Source organism: Lepisma saccharinum, chromosome 28 (assembly GCF_977018435.1).
Source record: "Lepisma saccharinum chromosome 28, izLepSacc3.1, whole genome shotgun sequence".
Lineage (NCBI taxonomy): Eukaryota > Metazoa > Arthropoda > Insecta > Zygentoma > Lepismatidae > Lepisma > Lepisma saccharinum.
The window spans coordinates 45,373,309-45,390,839 of record NC_139256.1 but is presented as its reverse complement, the minus strand read 5'-3'; the positions used below and the strand labels follow the sequence as shown (position 1 = coordinate 45,390,839).

At 38.9% G+C, this 17,531-nt stretch overlaps 1 protein-coding gene across 1 annotated transcript; it reads right to left on the bottom strand.

Moving 5' to 3' along the window:
* Positions 1–1,436: 1,436 nt before the first annotated feature.
* Positions 1,437–14,338, bottom strand: LOC145980928 (uncharacterized). Its single transcript, XM_083114012.1, has 3 exons — positions 14,133–14,338; positions 3,278–4,094; positions 1,437–2,717 (listed from the first exon to the last, which is right to left on the bottom strand). The coding sequence occupies exons 1-3, from the start codon at positions 14,336–14,338 to the stop codon at positions 1,992–1,994; spliced, it is 1,749 nt and encodes a 582-aa protein (XP_082970138.1). The 3' UTR covers positions 1,437–1,991.
* Between the last annotated feature and the right edge of the window lie 3,193 nt (positions 14,339–17,531).

The window sequence follows — 17,531 nt, the reverse complement described above, 5'->3', positions numbered from 1 at the left end:
AATCGGTTCCAGCTTTGAGATATAATCTGTGTTTACTGTGAGCATGTCCGAACCGTCAGGATGAATTCCATATTTTATACTGAGCTGCTTCACAGGGCACATGGGGCATGACAAATGTATATATGCCAATTTTTCCAACACTTGAAGCAATTTTTGGGTGCTGCCAAATATTAAATCTGTGTACACAGAATTGAACAAATTGTATATATGGAAATCATGGAAACATTCCTGATCATTTTTATTGTACTCCTTGCCCAGTTCATCTGTAATATTTTTCCAATCATAATCAAATCTAGAATATTCATCACCAGGGATGCATGGACCCTGGGCCAAATACATGAGATAGTTTATGCCCCAATTGTGAAAATCAAAAAAGGGCAAAAGCCCAAAACACCCATGATTAATTTTTAAGTAATCACACACACAGGAGCAATTTTCACAGCCTATTGGGTACAGAGCTGTCATATTTTCTTTGTTGGCGGAATTGAACATAACAGGATTGTAAATAGTGCAATCATCTTGGAAGCAGCACATGTAGCCATATTTTGATTCATTGAAGCCCCATATATTCATTCCTGTGTACAACAAATGTTCCTGTGTCCTGAATATGAGCCATTTGTGCCTGACATTTAACAGGTTATATGCTGGAGTGATCACAGAAACATGCTTGTTTTTTGAATTCAATATAATAATGTTCTTGCCGAGCCCAGTTGCAATTGGCTGCCACAAATTGTCAGAACATATGTTAAATTTTTCCCTGCACCTGTGTGCCATTTTTTGGAGCATATGATTTCTTGTTTTCCCAATGCCCAGAATTGCTGCCACAGCATCCAGCATGGGCAATTTTTCTTTTCCTGCTTTTAATCGGATTAACATTATCTTGTTTATTTATTAATAAACTCAAATCCACAGCATTTTCATGAACAAATACATCAATGTCACGATATACAGAAAAGAAATCAACAAATTTATTGACAACAGATTCCCTGTTGCAACACATCCTGGAAAAATTAAACAAGATTGAATGCTATTTATATGCAAGCAACAAACACACAATCCACAATATTGATGGTCCCGATTTTTAAAATATTTTCAGGGAGACCCATCCCAAAATTACAGAATGGATTGTATCTGATTTTTGCAGCAGCAAAATTGAAACTATATGGGACACAGTGCTGAGGCAATCATCAAAATCAAAGGACCTGGACCTGTACATAAAATCACACAGGATCTCAAGAGTGGATTTTGTTGATATTGACAGCTGTACGAGCTTGGGCATATCCCCAGAAAAGGGGGCACTGATAAGGCAACATTTTGAGATTGAACCTGGATTTGATGACAACACCACAATATATCACCTTTTCTACCCAGTACAGACATATCACATGCAAAAACAACAACAGCAAGAAGAAAAACAAAATAATACTCACCAATTTCCAATTTCATTCAGCTGGACCGGAGAAGTTCCCAACAATAATAATATAAACACAAACAATCACCAGCAACAAACACTTGTGACAAATATATATTATAGCAAGAAGAGATTGAAATTATTGTACAGTGATCAGGGTGAAAGTGCTACACACAGAGCAAACAGTGATTGGGGCCCAATATTGCATCTGCATAAAAAAGATTGGTCCAGTTTGGCTGAGAGGCAGAGCATTATCTGTGAGATTATTGTGAGGAGCTTACAGCATTGTATTGCTCATCTCCTATTCCAGTGCACAAACAACACTGTAATAGATTTTAGTGATAAACATTTGGAATTTAAGAAAATTTTGAGATCATATTTTACATATCTCAGCCATGAACCCAACAGATAATCTGCTGCAATTTGCACTGTGGCTCATACAGTTGTTTTACAGTCATGGTGTTGCAATTTTCCTAATTGTATTAACAGTGTGGGCACTAAAACAATTGCTCCAAATCATATTATTAATCATAAGCATCTACAATCAAATCAATTCGGTGGGAAATTTCAACAGCCACTCTTATGAGCTCTGAGGGAATCTGCACTTGCAATTTGGCAGTGTGTAAAATGAGATATGCACACTGCTGTTGCAAACAAGAATCTCATTTGTTCTGTTGAGAACAAAATCCTCAACATTTCCCTCTGTGCATTTGCAATGAATCTTAAGCACTGCCTTCCTATTCTCTCCAAGAGATATTGTAAATAAATTCTCTGGTGGCTTTACAGCAGTTTCAATATTGGGCAAATCTGGAATAGAATTGATACATTCCTCAAAAATAGAATGAACTGCTTTTTCACCATCATCTATTTGGAGCACATCTGACATATCACCGGGCTGCTCCTCATCACTCACATGTAAATCATTTTTTAGCATCTCCTCCACAGCATTTCCATTATCTAATGTTTCTGGGGATGGGGACCTGCTGATGTGCTGTTTTTTGGATTTTGATTTGCCTGATTTTTTATGTTCAAAATACTTGGAGCGATGTTTTTTGTGTTTGGGTGCGGGGGATCTGCTCCTGGAATTTTCAACCCTGTGCCTTTTTTTGTAGGGAACAGGTGATCCAGATTCAGATCTGCTGGTGGATCTGTGCCTGTGCCTATGCTTTCTTGATTTTGATTTGTAGTATTTTTCATCTGAAGATGAGGATGAGGATGAGGAGAGGCTGGGGCTCCTGTCCTTTAATTTTTTACTTGATGGTGGTGATTCTTTGGATATATCTTTTTTGGATTTATCCATGCTGATCTGTAAGAAAATACAACATGGAATCAATAACAGAATTGACAGATGATATTATTAAACAGAAAGAATTGAGTTGGTTCATATTATCTCATTCCAGGGAGGCTGTACACACAGAAAATGATTTATATGTGAAATTGGACAGTAACAAAATTGTCCATGCAAAAGCTGTGGCACAGCCAATATTTAGTGCCTTGCAAATCTACATGGCAGAAATTCCCTGGTCCGGGCACATACTGCTTTGCACAAAAAATTTTAAACAAACATATTATTTCATGCCCATATGCAGTCCCGTGACACCAGAATATGCAATATATTTCAGATCTGGAAGCATGGTTATTCTCAAAAAATACCTTTCAGATTTAAAATTTAACAAAATCAACATTGATTCTGTCTTGCAGAATGGACTGCCCTTCCATGATTGCATTATAGGCTATATGCTCCCTGTCAATATACAGAACAAAACTTATGGAGCAATACCGAGTGAAATTTTGGACATTGCCCATCCAGATGCATGCACAAAAAAAAAAAAAAAAAAATTTCAAGCAAATAAGAACTGTACTCACTATAACCGGTGGGTGTTTCGGAGCTCCTAGAGCCTTATGATCTTGCCCCTCTGAATCTGATGAAAAGCAACAGGATAGATTGGTGGGTTCAGAATAGATTGATGTTGGTCTTGGGGACTGCTGCTGTGGAGATTGTTGCTGCTGCTGCTCTGTAAATTGCTGCTCTGCAAGCTGCTGCTCTGCAAATTGCTGCTCTGCAAGCTGCTGCTCTGCCAATTGCTGCTCTGCCAATTGCTGCTCTGCCAATTGCTGCTGCCCTGAAGATTGGTGCTGCTGCTGCTCTGGAGATTGGTGCTGCTGCTGCTGCTTTGCAGAGTGCTGTTCAGGAAATCCTCTTCCAAACTGCTGATTGGGGGGCTGCCCGGCAGAATATACTCCTGCTCTGAGTATGGGCTCTCTATAAAGGGTAAGTGTGTATTTTTTGTTACTGTCTCTGTGTATGTGGTAAAATTTTCCCCTGAACCCCACAAGTCCGGTCGAGATATGTTGAATAGGCCAGATTCTTGTATTGTTGAAATTTCTTCTTTGATTTCCACCTCTTCTTTGATTGAATCTATAATTGTTCCTGTTGTTGAATCTGTCTCTGTTTGTGTCAAATCTGTCCCTGTTTGTGTCGAATCTGTCTCTGTTGTTGTTGTTGTAGTTAAATCTGTTGTTGTTGTTGTAGTTAAATCTGTTGTTGTTGTTGTAGTTAAATCTGTTGTTGCAATTGTATCTGTTTTTTTTTTGTTTTGGGGGACACCACAATTGGTTCGGATGAGCCGTGTTGAAAGAGTATTTAGCTTCTCTACAAGATTTTGCACAAATTGTAACAGCACTTCAGATTGTCTGCAATTAGGCTTCCTGATTTTATTATAAATTTTGGAGTCTAATCTGAAAAATCCCAAGTAACAGGCCATAAGGTATATGAACACCATAAAATTTTCAGATTTTGAGCTTTTAGGCAAAGACACAGCACCTGATGCATTTATCATCAACAAAATAGAATTTGCATGGCACTTACAAGCTGGTAATTTCCTCTCAGGTTTCAAAATGCTCCAAATGAAATCCTCAATATTGTTATTGAATAGTGCCATGTGTGTGGGGTTGTCCCATACCTCTTTGTAGAACATGTGGGGCAAATTTATGTTGTGCTGCAACTTCACAATAGTGCTGTGATTCTTTATTGTATAATACCTGTATTTTTCAGGTATGGGATCCCCGTGTATGGCCTCAAGAAATTGATATAATCTGATCCAGGCACGGTGCATGTAAATATATTGATTGGTGCCTACAGACATCACAGTGCCGGTTGAAAAAACATTGAAACACAGTGTTATGTTGTAATAATAATAATCAAAGATCACACAGCAGTGCTCAGAAAAAGTGCCTGTGTGAGAGGATTTCCTGTTTGATTTTTTCTTTTGCCTGGGGTATTGGTTCGTGACAAAAAATCCCTCCTGGGGGCCAAGCATGAAATATATTCTGTTTGAGATGTTATTTGTCATGACCCTTATTTTGGAAAAGCTTATGCTTGGGATTTTTGTTTGAGAGATGATATTGTTGGTCTCAATTGTGGCGAGCAAAATTTTGTCAGTAGTATGCAAATAATCAAACATGATTTTTGCATTCCTGTACACACATGTGGCCCAAGTTATGTATTTTGTGGAAGCTTCTAATATATCAACATGTTTCTGCCTCTTGGGGATGCCCAATAAATCAAAATTCACTTTGTCGTGGTGCGGCACATATACAGGCTGCATCCCTACAAGACAAATAAACATACAAAAAAATGGAGCTGGAACCTCTTATGCCTGCATATGAGCCAACACCCCCACTTCCCTACTACACTACAATAGACAAAAAATCAGGAATACACATTTTCAGCAACATTTATCACAAACAGAAAGATTCATCCCAGCCATGCACAATCCCCATGCCACCTGAATATTGCTGCACAAACAGGGCAACAAGATGCCCCAGGCCATAAGCACAGCAGGCACCCCCAAAATGCCTGAGAAGAGTCATGTACTCAACATGCCCTCCCAATCAATCAGGAACATCCAGCACCACAAGAGCATGTATCTAAGCAGCATACAAAACATAATAACTTATAATCTGCATCCCACATGCACACTGGGTGTTATTGTTTGAAATCTGTACAAAATAACATTTTGTGCACAGGTAGAAGTGATTGCAGGGTGTGAAACAAACATTTGCATTTCTGCACCCGCACCCAATACATTTGAAACAATCAACAATGAAACATATTCAATAATGAAACAGAGTTCCGCTGGGCCCTGAACAGCACACAAAAATTCAATTATCTAAACTTGAAATACATCACTGATTTTGAGTGCCACAAGTATAATTCTTGCAGGAGAATTGTGGGACAGTTTTTTTTATTATTATTTTGATTTTTCCTTTTATGGCGGATGGTTTTCAAATCATGCAAGTGTGGGGAGATTCTATGATTTTGAGATCCTTCCCAATCAGAGCTCAAACTGGAAACATTTCAGATTTTTGCTGATGCATCTGGATAGGTTCCAAAAGGCAGAATTTGTTACAACAGATAGTGGAATGTTGTATAGTGGTGCAGATTTTAATCATCACCTGCAATATTTTGATGCATACAATTCTCAGATGTTGAACATGACTGAGATAATCATGTATCTTCTTCAGCAAAAATTTAAAAATTGCAGCATTGGGTGCTTTAATAGGATAATAAAATCATGGAATGTATTTACAGAGTGTGAGTGCGGGAAACCACTAAGCTGCATGCCTCTGCTGTTGAGATAGCCCAGCCTAACATGTAATATTGTTTGCAGGTTGATTCAAGATGCAAACATTTTTTGAAAGAAGAAATAATTCCAGATACATCAAATCCAAATCTCTTGTTCCTGAATTTAAATTGAGATTCTCAAAATTGTAAAGTGTATTGTGTGCTCCATAATGTTCACATAATTTGTGGAGAGGCATTTTATGGCCTGTTTCTGGTGCAAAGGGTCTAGCTCCTGGTCTGGAAAATTACAAAATATGGCCTTGCAATCTAAGTTATACAGGGCAATCACACAAATATTTCCATTCAATTTTGTTTGGAAATGTTGATGACTGTGCAGAACAAGCATAAGTGAAATATTTCATGTTATATTTTCTATAGCATTTTGGGCATGTTTTTGTGATAATTCTGCTTTTGTCTGGATTACAATTCTTTTGGTGCTTAACCCAATTGGGGCTGGATATATTCTCATTGCATTGATTACAATATTTTTGATTCGGCATTTTTGTTGTTGTTTATTATATAAAATTTCTTGGGGTTCAAATCAAAATTCTATGCTTAATAAAAAAAATATCAGTTGGGTGCAGCAGTGTGTTTTGTATATTTAGTGTGTGTGTGTGTGTATGTGTGTGAATATTTTTGGCTTTGGTATTTATATAAAATTTCTTGGGGTTCAAATGAAAACTCTATACTTAATAAAAAATATCAGTTGGGTTCAGCAGTGTGCTTTGTGTGTGTGTCTGTGTGTGTGTGTGTGTGTGTGTGTATGTGTGTGTGTGTGTGTGTGTGTGTGTGTGTGGCTTTTTGGCTTAGTTTTAAGTGTAGCCAAAAAAATATCAAGAGGGGCATATTTTTGACAAGTTTATGGACAACAAACTGAGAGATGTAGCTTTTACACACATGGGCAAATCTGTCTGAGGGGATTCTTCATTTCTACACTAGAATTCAAGATTCTTGGGATTTTGACAGAACAACACACTATAAACAATAAAATCATATGGGTACTTGACATAATTTTAAGTGTGGGCAAATCGGGGCATATGAACTCTTCTTTTCTACACTAGGATTCAAAATTCTTAGAATTAAGAGCATATCACACTTGAAGAAATGGGGAATAAGGGCATCTTGGCATAATTTTAAGTGTAGGCAAATCGGGCTGTTTAATCAAATGACCTCTTCTTTTCTACACTTATAAGTGGTGCTGGTTGTAGTACAAATCATACTACTAAAATAACATACCTGAAAAATGTATCGCTAATATACTAGATTTTTTGGTTTGTGTGATCTGAGAAAGCATAATGGAATCCACCAGTTTGATCGAATGTGTTACTTGCGAAAAATTAATATCTAAAACTAATATTAGCAAGCACAGGGCAAGATGTAACGAAACAGCTTCGAGTTTAAATCGTTTGTTACCTTCTAAGCCTTGTGCTCGATGTAGAAAAATGATCAGCATTGCAAATTTAAGTAAACACCTCAAAATTTGCAAACCATCGACCGGACAAGCATCGAAAAGGAAAATCGATGATCCAGAAACGGCAGCTTCCACTTCCAAGCAAATTAAATTATCTAATGAACGCAAACCAATTAGATTTGCATTCAACGACCAACTCCAGGATTTTTCAATTAAGTCAGAACCAGGCCGTGACATCCTTAGTTTCTTGGATGAAACGAAAACATCTGTACTAAATATTTTAAAAGATAAACTTGAAAACAACTCTATAAAAGTATATGTTGTTCTGTTTTCCGAATACGAAAAAGTCGATGGTACAACGAGTATTTTTTATCATCGTACAAAAAACCAGACTCTTTATTTTGCTGACGTCGAAAATTTAGACAACTTCTATTATAAAGTTAGCAATGAGCTGGTTAAGAAACATGACGATTTAGAGGCTAAAGGGTCGGGATGGTCTCTGTGTGGAAGTCCTCACACGTTAACTATTTACGTGAACCAATTCTCGCCTCTTCGCGCTTCCAGCTACGTTCCTCTTCCACCGAACATTCAACACAAGAGGGCTGTGTTAAATATACAGAACAGCGATAACAAGTGTTTCCTTTGGTGTATATTGGCTGCACTGCATCCTGTTTATTGCAAAAATAATCCACAGTGGGTTGGACATTACAAACAATACGAGTCCGAGTTTGAAAGTGTAATGTTTGGCATCGAATACCCGGTGACATTGTCGGATATAACAAAGTTTGAAAATCGTGCAGGAAAATGCATCCCTATTAATGTATATTCCTTCACGTCAGATAAATATCTCGTGCATCCCGTCAGGATAAGCGATGTCGACGATGACGATGCTTGTGTAATAAATCTTCTTCTTATTTCCAACGAGGATGTTCATCACTACACGCTAATTCGTTCTCTATCATGTTTGGTCAGAAGTCAATCAACCAAGCATGCAAACAACATCGAAGTTTGCCCGAGATGCCTAACCACGTTCGACGATCAAAAACAAGTCGATTATCGAAAATACACCGGACGTCAGATTGCTATCGATAAACTTGTTCAACATAAAATATATTGCGGCAACAACAGACCGGTTCGAATGTTGATGCCCGAAAAGAACGAAGTGGAAGAATTCAAAATGCACAAGGCATTGTTGGAACATCCGGCCATCATCGTTGCTGATTTCGAGGCGTTCCTCAAACCACTCTCATACTGCGATCCGGATCCCGAAGTTTCTTCCACCACACCTTACCAGCTTCACGAACCAAACAGTTTCGGTTACGTTGTCGTGCGACAGGATAAAATAGATGAACCGTACGTATACCGACGACCCGATGCAATCGAACGCTTCTTCGAAAAGATGATCGAGGAGGTTGGGAAAATTGGATGCATGCTGCAAACATCGAAACCGATGCTTCCGTTATCTGCTATCGAACTTCAAAATTACTATGACACTGTCAAGTGTCCTGTGTGTGATAACCACTTCACAGACGACAATCGTAAAGTGTTTCACCATTCGCATACGGACGGTCGCTTCATAAGCGGAATCTGTAATGCATGCAACCTCAAAATCCAAAAACCAAAATTCGTCCCCATATTCTTTCACAATGGTTCTAATTACGACTTTCATCCCTTAATTAGGAAACTCGGATACGACACTCAAAAAATAGATATTCTTGCTCAAAACGAAGAACGATACATCTCTATAAGTAAGAAAGTTATGATTCCTGAGACTAAAAATACCATCGAGATGAGGTTTCTGGATTCATACAGATTTCTCTCTGCCAGCCTGGACGCTCTTGCCAGCAAACTTTTAGACGAACAATTCAAAATTACAAAAGCTAGTTTTCCCAACGTAGACATAGAACTCGTTAGACGTAAAGGGATTTATCCTTACGAATATGTTAGTGATAATTCTAAATTTAATGACGACGCTCTCCCACTTCCAAGAGAATTTTACAGCAGACTCAGAGAGAAAGGAATTACGGACAAAGAATACCAACACGCGCAACTCATGTGGGAGAAATTAGAATGTAGGACACTCGGAGACTACCACGATGCCTACTTAAAATTAGACGTAACGATACTCGCGGATGTTTTTCAAGCGTTCAGGAAAACGGCAACGAATATTTATAAATTAGATCCAGCGTATTTCTACAGCCTACCGGGATTAGCGTGGTCGGCAATGTTATTCCAGACAAAGGTCAAGCTGGAACTGATATCGGACGTGGACATGTTACTTTTCATCGAGAGGGGGATTCGGGGCGTGATGGTACAATGTGTACAGAGATATGCAAAAGCCAACAACGTGCACATGAAAGAAGATTATGATTCAAATCGAGCATCGAATTACATCTTCTACGCCGACGTTAATAATCTCTACGGACATGCCATGGTACAGAAACTTCCTTACGGGGGATTCGAATGGGCATCAATAGATATAGAAAATTTCGATGATAGTGAGCATGGCTTCTTCGCAGAGGTGGATATCGAATTCCCCGACCATTTACACGATCTGTTCAGCGATTTACCACCGGCATCCGAGTTCAAATCTTCGCCTCATTCTAATCAATGCAAGCTTTTATTGACTCTAGAGGGGAAAAAGAGATACGTTCTTCATTACTCGAATCTCCGATTCTTGATCGGGAAGGGTGCTAAGGTAGCGAATATTAGAAGAGTCCTCAGGTTTAAACATTCCGAGTGGCTCAAACCGTACATTGAAACAAACACGCAACATAGGACAGTTGCCACTTCCGATTTAGACAAAGATTTTTTTAAATTGATGAATAACGCGGTGTATGGCAAGACGATGGAAAACGTGCGGAATCATGTAGACGTGAAATTGGTTTCAGATAAAAATAAATGCATGAAGTGGGTGGCCGATCCTAGATTCAAGTCGAGAAAAATTTACAATGAGAATTTGGCACTTTTCAATCTAGATATAAAATTGATGAAATTCAGAAAACCAATTTACGTTGGCGCAACGGTTCTCGACTTGTCGAAATTTTACATGTTCGAATTTCATTACGACGTGATGAAACCCTTCTTCAATGATAAGATGTCACTTTTGTACAGGGACACCGACAGCTTCATTTACAGCATACAAACACCTAACCTCTATGAAGACAAAAAATCCTTCCATGCTTGAGTATTTCGATACTTCTGCATATCCTCAACCCAACAGATTTGGGATTCCTTCCCTCAACAAAAAAGTCCTAGGTAAACTGAAAGATGAATGTAACGGTGATATTATTGTCGAGTTCGCGGGTTTGCGTTCGAAAATGTATGCCATGAGAACAGAAAGTAGCGTCACGAAGAAAGCAAAAGGTGTGTGCAAGAATACGGTGGAGAACAAACTCACCTTCCACGATTACATCGATTGCCTTTACTCACAATCGACGATACTAAGTATAGAACAAAGAATCCAAAGTGTAGACCACGTGATTACAACAAACAAAGTTAGGAAAGTAGCATTAGATCCGCATGACGATAAAAGATGTATTTTTGTCTTGTGGAATCCACACGTTGCCTTGGGGACACTATCGTTTAGAAATTAGTAAAAATTGTAGGCAATGCAAATGAAAAAAACAACTTAAATAACTATAACTAAAATAAAAAAAACTTTAACTGTCTCAAATTATCACATACACAATAAATAACTAGCAAGGACAATGAATCTCTTTGGTTTCCGAAAGCAAACAATGGAGACTGTACACCGCACGGCAGATCATGAATTTCTACCTTCCATGTTATCTAAACTCAACGACCTGTTGATCAATCAATTTTCGGAACGCTGCTCTTCTTGCTGGAACAGTGACGATTTCGGATTCGCGACGATCGACATGACGAGGAAACCCAACGACGGAAAATACAGAAACAAAATCAACGACTTTCTAAACGTTGCAACGTTGTGAGAAACGTTTGTACGCGCTGGTAAAGGACCACGATGCATCGCCCCCCCCCCGTTTTTTTTCGATGAAAAGCCAGGAAGTACTCTTCCAGCTCTACTATTGTTCACTGAACATGCCCTTCACACAGCACACTCGATTTCAAATAGAGTTACAATACCATTTTTTTTTTGCATCATGAGGAGAAAAACATCGTAGCAGTGGGGGCCCAAAACCATCGTAGGAGAGAGGTCCCGTTAGTTCGTAGCAGGGGGGGGTGGCACACATTGTAGAAGATCACACATGAGTTTTAAAAAACACATCGTGGCAGATTACGCTGAGAGCAAGGTCGTAGTAGATTACACTGAGGAACCTTACAGTAAGAGGAGACAGCAGACTTATAGGTAAGTCATTTCAAGAGTAGGTCAAAGGGCGAGGTTAGCATAAGAGCAGGAGGTAAAAAATAGCTTAAAAAAGGTGATGCCAGAGCTTTTCTTCTGTCCACTTTTCTCTCATTGTAGGTTAGTTTAGTCCGTAAAACGTCGTAAAATAAAAAAAAGTAGTTCAAAGGACTGCGCCAGAACGAAGCATTCATACTACTACGGCTAAGCCTCAAAAAAAAAAAAAAAAAAAAAAAAGGTAGTAGCCCTTGCCAAGTAAGAAGAAGAAGGGGTGTAGGTAGGTGTTGGCAACACTGCGAGAAAATGAGGCTTATGCCTTACAAGAGAAAACCATTAAGGCGAGCCTCACCGAGCCTCACTTCGAGCCTCATTTTCGGTTGCAGAACCGGGTTTCTTCCACTACTAGTAAAGTAGGTCAAAGCACGTAGAGGCTCTCGTGTAGTTTAGCACAAAAAAAATGAATAGGTTAAGTTATATCACGTAAGATCGTGGCATTCGTACCAAGTATGAGTGGGAAAAAAGGGAAATTTTACTAAAACATCGCTAAACGCTAAAACATCGACAAAAAATTGTCAAAATATGTCAAAAACTGATATTCAATTGATAAAAAAAGAGGATAAAAAAGGACTCGTACCAAGTATGAGTGGGAAAAAAGGGAAATTTTACTAAAACATCGCTAAACGCTAAAAACATCGACAAAAAATTGTCAAAATATGTCAAAAACTGATATTCAATTGATAAAAAAAGAGGATAAAAAAGCACTCGTACCAAGTATTATAGATGAAGGGACACATGCCCAACCTATGCTAACCACTTCATTACGGAGGTCAGCAGTTTGAATGGCCAATAGATTATTTTCACGAGCAGACAAGACGAAAAAGCCGACCCAAGTGGTAAATTGGTTAGCGTAACGCGCTTCGAAATCGAATATCTGGGATTCTAACATTGTCTTGAAAATATGGATGCGCGATTGTTTTTACCTCACGTGTGGTAAAATACTCAAAATAGAACCTTTGGTGTCGGGTTTTGAGTTTGATGCATTGTGCAAATTAACAAGATGGATGCCGGGACACACCCTACACACATAAAAAAAAAATACCTCCAAAAGACAATTAGTATTTCAATCCTTACTAGGGATGTTTCGACCCCCTGTCCCTACAAAGAATATGGAATTGAAAGTAATACCCTGTTCTAACTTTCTCTGGAGCAAGCAACGAAAACAAGTCTTTGCTCAAGTAGTGACGCGAGATGGCGCTTCCAACGAACAGGCGAGAGCGAACGGCATTGAGTGCACTGCTGCTTTGCTCTGCTCACACGATTCCCCCTCTTCTCTGCCGCTATGAGCGTCCTTGCTCCAGAGATAATCGGGACACGGTATAGTATACCATTTATTAACTATGAAACAGAAAAAAATTGAAAAATCGTTCGTGTCCATTAACGGTCTAGTAAAAATCGAAAAATGCGCAGCCTTGTGGATCAAAAAAGAGCACCATTCTACAGCTGACCAAACGCACCGAGCCAACGGCAGGTTGTTTCCCATTTATGTTTTCATGGCATAGTGCTGATATTTTACATGTATTAAAGTGTTCACAAGAAACGTGCAGGTAGTTTAAATGGACGTTAAGTTTGAACTTGGGAATAGAAATTTGGTGAAGTTTTCGGTCTTATTCCTTCCATAGCTCTTTCTGTGTATGAATTTAGGTTTTCTTAGAATGTAAATAAACTGTTTCTTATTTACGTGTAAATGTTAGTATGACATTTAAGAACCAAGGTTTTAGGTAAAAATAAGCAAGGCAATAGCTTAGTTTACTGACTGGTAACGTATACATATTTACATAGCCTATCGTCGTATTTTCGATTTTCTCTAAAACTAATTTCCAGTCTGTGGAAGCACTGAATTCTATTTAGTTTCCGAAATATGTTTAAAATCAGTATACAACTGTAAGTGATGGAAGACTTATCGAAATATTCTCTGTAGACCAGAAAGGTTACATTCTCTTTAGTGAAAATTATTGCTAAAATCAAGAATACGCAAAAAACCTCCAACCCTTAACTGATATTCAACACATTATTCTTATGGTTCAAATCCTGAAGGGTGAATTAAAATTTCTGGCAAAAGCGGTGTGTTTGGATCTCTCCACCCTAGGTGTAACTTGGCGAGGTAAGGGAGAGGCATGGCATGGTATGGCAAGTCTTATGGGTTTATAGGGTTGAAGTTTCGTCCCGTAGGACCTGACTTTTCTTTTGATGAGGAATGTTGGTAAAGGTAAAAGTTGTTTCTGGGTTTCTGGTGGTTTTAGTTTTCTTCCTGCAACTGCAACAGGAGAAGTATATAAGGAAAGGTGGTAGGTTTTGCCCCTTTTCCATGGCTGGGGCTGGTTTGTTGGAATTTTCTTCCCTTCTGCTGCTGCTTCCTCCTTGGAGGATACTTGGGGCGATTGTTATGATATTGTGGGTTGCTCCCTCGGCCTTTGGGGTGGTGTAGTGGTTAGAACTTGAAGGATTGCTCGGCAATGGGGAAAAGTTGGTTGTTTGGTTGTAGGGTGTTACATTGATAAACATGGATACACAGGGTAAAAATATTGTATAATGGGAAATATATTACACAATTACAAGGCAAAAACAAGGAAAATAACAAGGGAAATAAACAAGGTTTAAAACAAGGTAAATAAGGTAGGACATGATTAATGCATAATGAAAATATAAGGTAGAATAGGTGGTTGAGGGAGAGTAGCTGTGGTTTGGAAGGGGTATTTCGTCACATCGTCGGGTTTATGGGTTGTCGGGTAGCGGGTTTTTAGGGTCGTCGGGTCTCGGGGTGCGGTGTGTCCATCTTAAGATGGGAAGTTGTCCAATGCTGCGTACAGCGGGGTTGTCATAGAAGTGGATGTCCGTCCAGAACGTCCGTGCGAGTCGGTTTGCTTGTTGTCTTACCGTCTGGAGGTTCAAGTCTTCATGAAGCTGCGTTATCCTGGTGTATCTGCTGTGCCCGCTGATGATCCTGCCCGCTCGGTTCTGCAGGACTTGGAGCTTCTGGAAGGTGGTCGATTCAACTTGGTGCCAGGGGGATGGGGTTACAAGCTCTCCCCAAAAGTCTCTGGTTCACTGATATTTACAAATTTTAAGGTAATTTTGTTAACCTCCTGAAATCTGAAGGGAAAAATAGAGAATTTGTATAATTTCTCAAATGTAGCAGTTATGTAGCAAACTAGTTCTGTCCCCTCCCCCTAAAGTCAAGCGCTGGAACTTGCAGAAAATTTGGAAAATTCCGATTTTGAATTGTTCGATCGTAATGTCGTGACAATTTCTCGCTGATTGACTTAGCTGCGAGTGTAAATGGTTCTTGGTAAGGGGATGAGGTCATGGGGGTATTTAAGGGAGGGTTCAACGGGTCCAACCCCCACTTATAGTTCAGTAAAATTACCAGCTTGCCTGTTCTATCCGCTTGTTCATAAAAATGTCTTCGCACTTCTAATATTTTCCTAAATTCCAGACGTATAGAACGAGACACGGACGGGAAGGAAATTACGTAATTCGACACACCAGATGGGACTGCAGACCAAATGTCTTCAATTATGTGATAGCCTCTGAATTTCTGCGATAAGAAACTGCATTGGGACTGTCAAATCAGTTATATTTTTCCCCCTCGAGTCTTCTTAAAGGAATTTGGTTTTTAAAGGCACAGTGCAAGAAAACCAGGGAAACACCGCAACATTCTCAAGTTATTTGACCCAAATTAACAGAAAAGTATCAATACTAAGTAGCGTGACTTGTGGAAATGTATTCACTAATTGTAGAAAATTTACAGACTTTAACATTTACTATAGGTCTTTTCTACTCCTAGGGCGGCCGGTCCTAGTTCTGGCAAGGGAAATGGGGAGCGGGGATTACGCCGCAGACCAAACAAACAACAGCAGTGGCGTTGATACACATGACGCGGCGGGAAGAAGTACTACGTGAACTTCATTCTACTGGCTGCTGCGTTTCTTATCGTGCTAATTTAGTCGCTTCGCCGCTCCCCACTTTCCTTACCAGCATTAGGATCGGCCACGGTAACAGTAGAAAAGACCTTTAGAAGAGAAATATTTCAGCAAGCTCTTCAGTTTCTTCATTGTGTAACCTGCGGGGAGTTCGAAACATCTCCACTTGCTTTAACCAAATTGTTTTCATGCAGTGCAAGATTAAGTCGGCACCTCAAAAGGTGGACTGTTCAGTACTGTCAACATGACAGTATTCTAATAGAGATATTAAAAAAACAACTAAGAGAGAGTTCTGAGAACTTAATAAAATTTAATCCAAAGCGAGAATCTACTTAGAGACTATGATAAAGAAACAAAGAGACCTAGAACACCCTGCCTTCAAATCTGAGGGAATAATGCACCAGCTGAGACCGCAAATTAATATTACAAGACAGGACCGTACCCAGGATTTTTTTGAGGGGGGCCAAGCCCATAACCTTGGTTATATATATATATATAAATTGTCATGAAATATATGTCAATTATTAAATAATTAATTAATATCATTAATTAATTCATTTATTTATATATATATATATATTTATAAACATATATAAACAAATTAATTTGCTACATTTATAAAGTAGCAAATTAATTCCTTTAACGGCTGGTTCAAAATATCAAGAAATTTGAAGATAGGTGAAATGTTTTTAATAAGTTTTAGATATTTTTTAATTATTGCTTTTTATTAAAAATGATAATTGCATTTTCATACTTGTATTGTATTATGTTTTTATAATTGTGTAAAATTATTAATGGTCTCTAGAAAGGAAATATTTCCTTATCAGAGTTGTAGCTAGAGATTTCAGCGCCCAGGATGAGAATGACTTTCGCACCCCCTGCACCGAATTTGCACCACCCTACCTAGATGTAGCTGGCATACTTAGACATTGTAGAAATTGTATGTACTTACTCTTTTACATTGAATCCGATGAAAAGAAAACTTAGTATTCAAGAAATGTGGCTAATAAAAATTATAAAAGGACAGTCTGTTGTGCATCCCACACCATCTTCATTGAAGCAGTGTGTGTTATTGTTCACATCTGCAAAATCGATTGCAAATGAAAGATAACTAGGTGGAGGGACAAGAAATGAGAAACTTTAAGAAGACATTAGTTTCCTATTAAATTAACATGTAAGTGCTATATTTCATTGCCAGCAAAAGGAGGTGGGAAATGGGAGGAGAAATGACAGGTCGGTCTAATTTCTATGTTCCAGGGGCTTAGGGTGACAATGACAACTATGACAATTAGTTTTGGCACCTACTTTTTTATTATTCTATATCCTAGGTTTTCATTATTTTATATTTTTCTGTAACTTTGTATCCTCTTGAAGCATGGGTAGAAACACACCACGTTTCTGAACCTTTTGTGTTTCTCTGCTTTTGTCGACTTTTCCCCCATTCGGTCAGAGGAGCTGGGAACTACCGCAATGTGCTGTGATAAATCTTTCACTGTTTGAGCGACTTTTGTGCATTTGGCGACGGGAAGTTCCACATGGGAGGCCAATTAGTGGAGGAACATGTTACGTACAGGATGAGGGTCCTGGCGATAGAACTATTCTTTTCACCCCATTCTAACGCAACACGTGTGCCTGAAGAAGCAGGACCAAGCAAACAAAGGACGCTCACTTATACATACCGTCTAGAAGAGACTGAGAGATGAAGCGACACCTACTGCGTCTTGAGACGACGCCGACGTCCTGCGTAAGATTAGCAGTGAGAATCCACGAATACC

Bases quoted from the DNA above. Each gene is read 5' to 3' on its own strand.
- LOC145980928 (XM_083114012.1), bottom strand. From the start codon at position 14,338: ATGTTTATCAATGTAACACCCTACAACCAAACAACCAACTTTTCCCCA. The intron at 4,095-14,132 runs GCAAAACCTACC...GACAATCTGAAG, and splicing joins GCCCCAGCCATGGAAAAGGG to TGCTGTTACAATTTGTGCAA. The intron at 2,718-3,277 runs GTGAGTACAGTT...ATTTTCTTACAG, and splicing joins CGAAACACCCACCGGTTATA to ATCAGCATGGATAAATCCAA.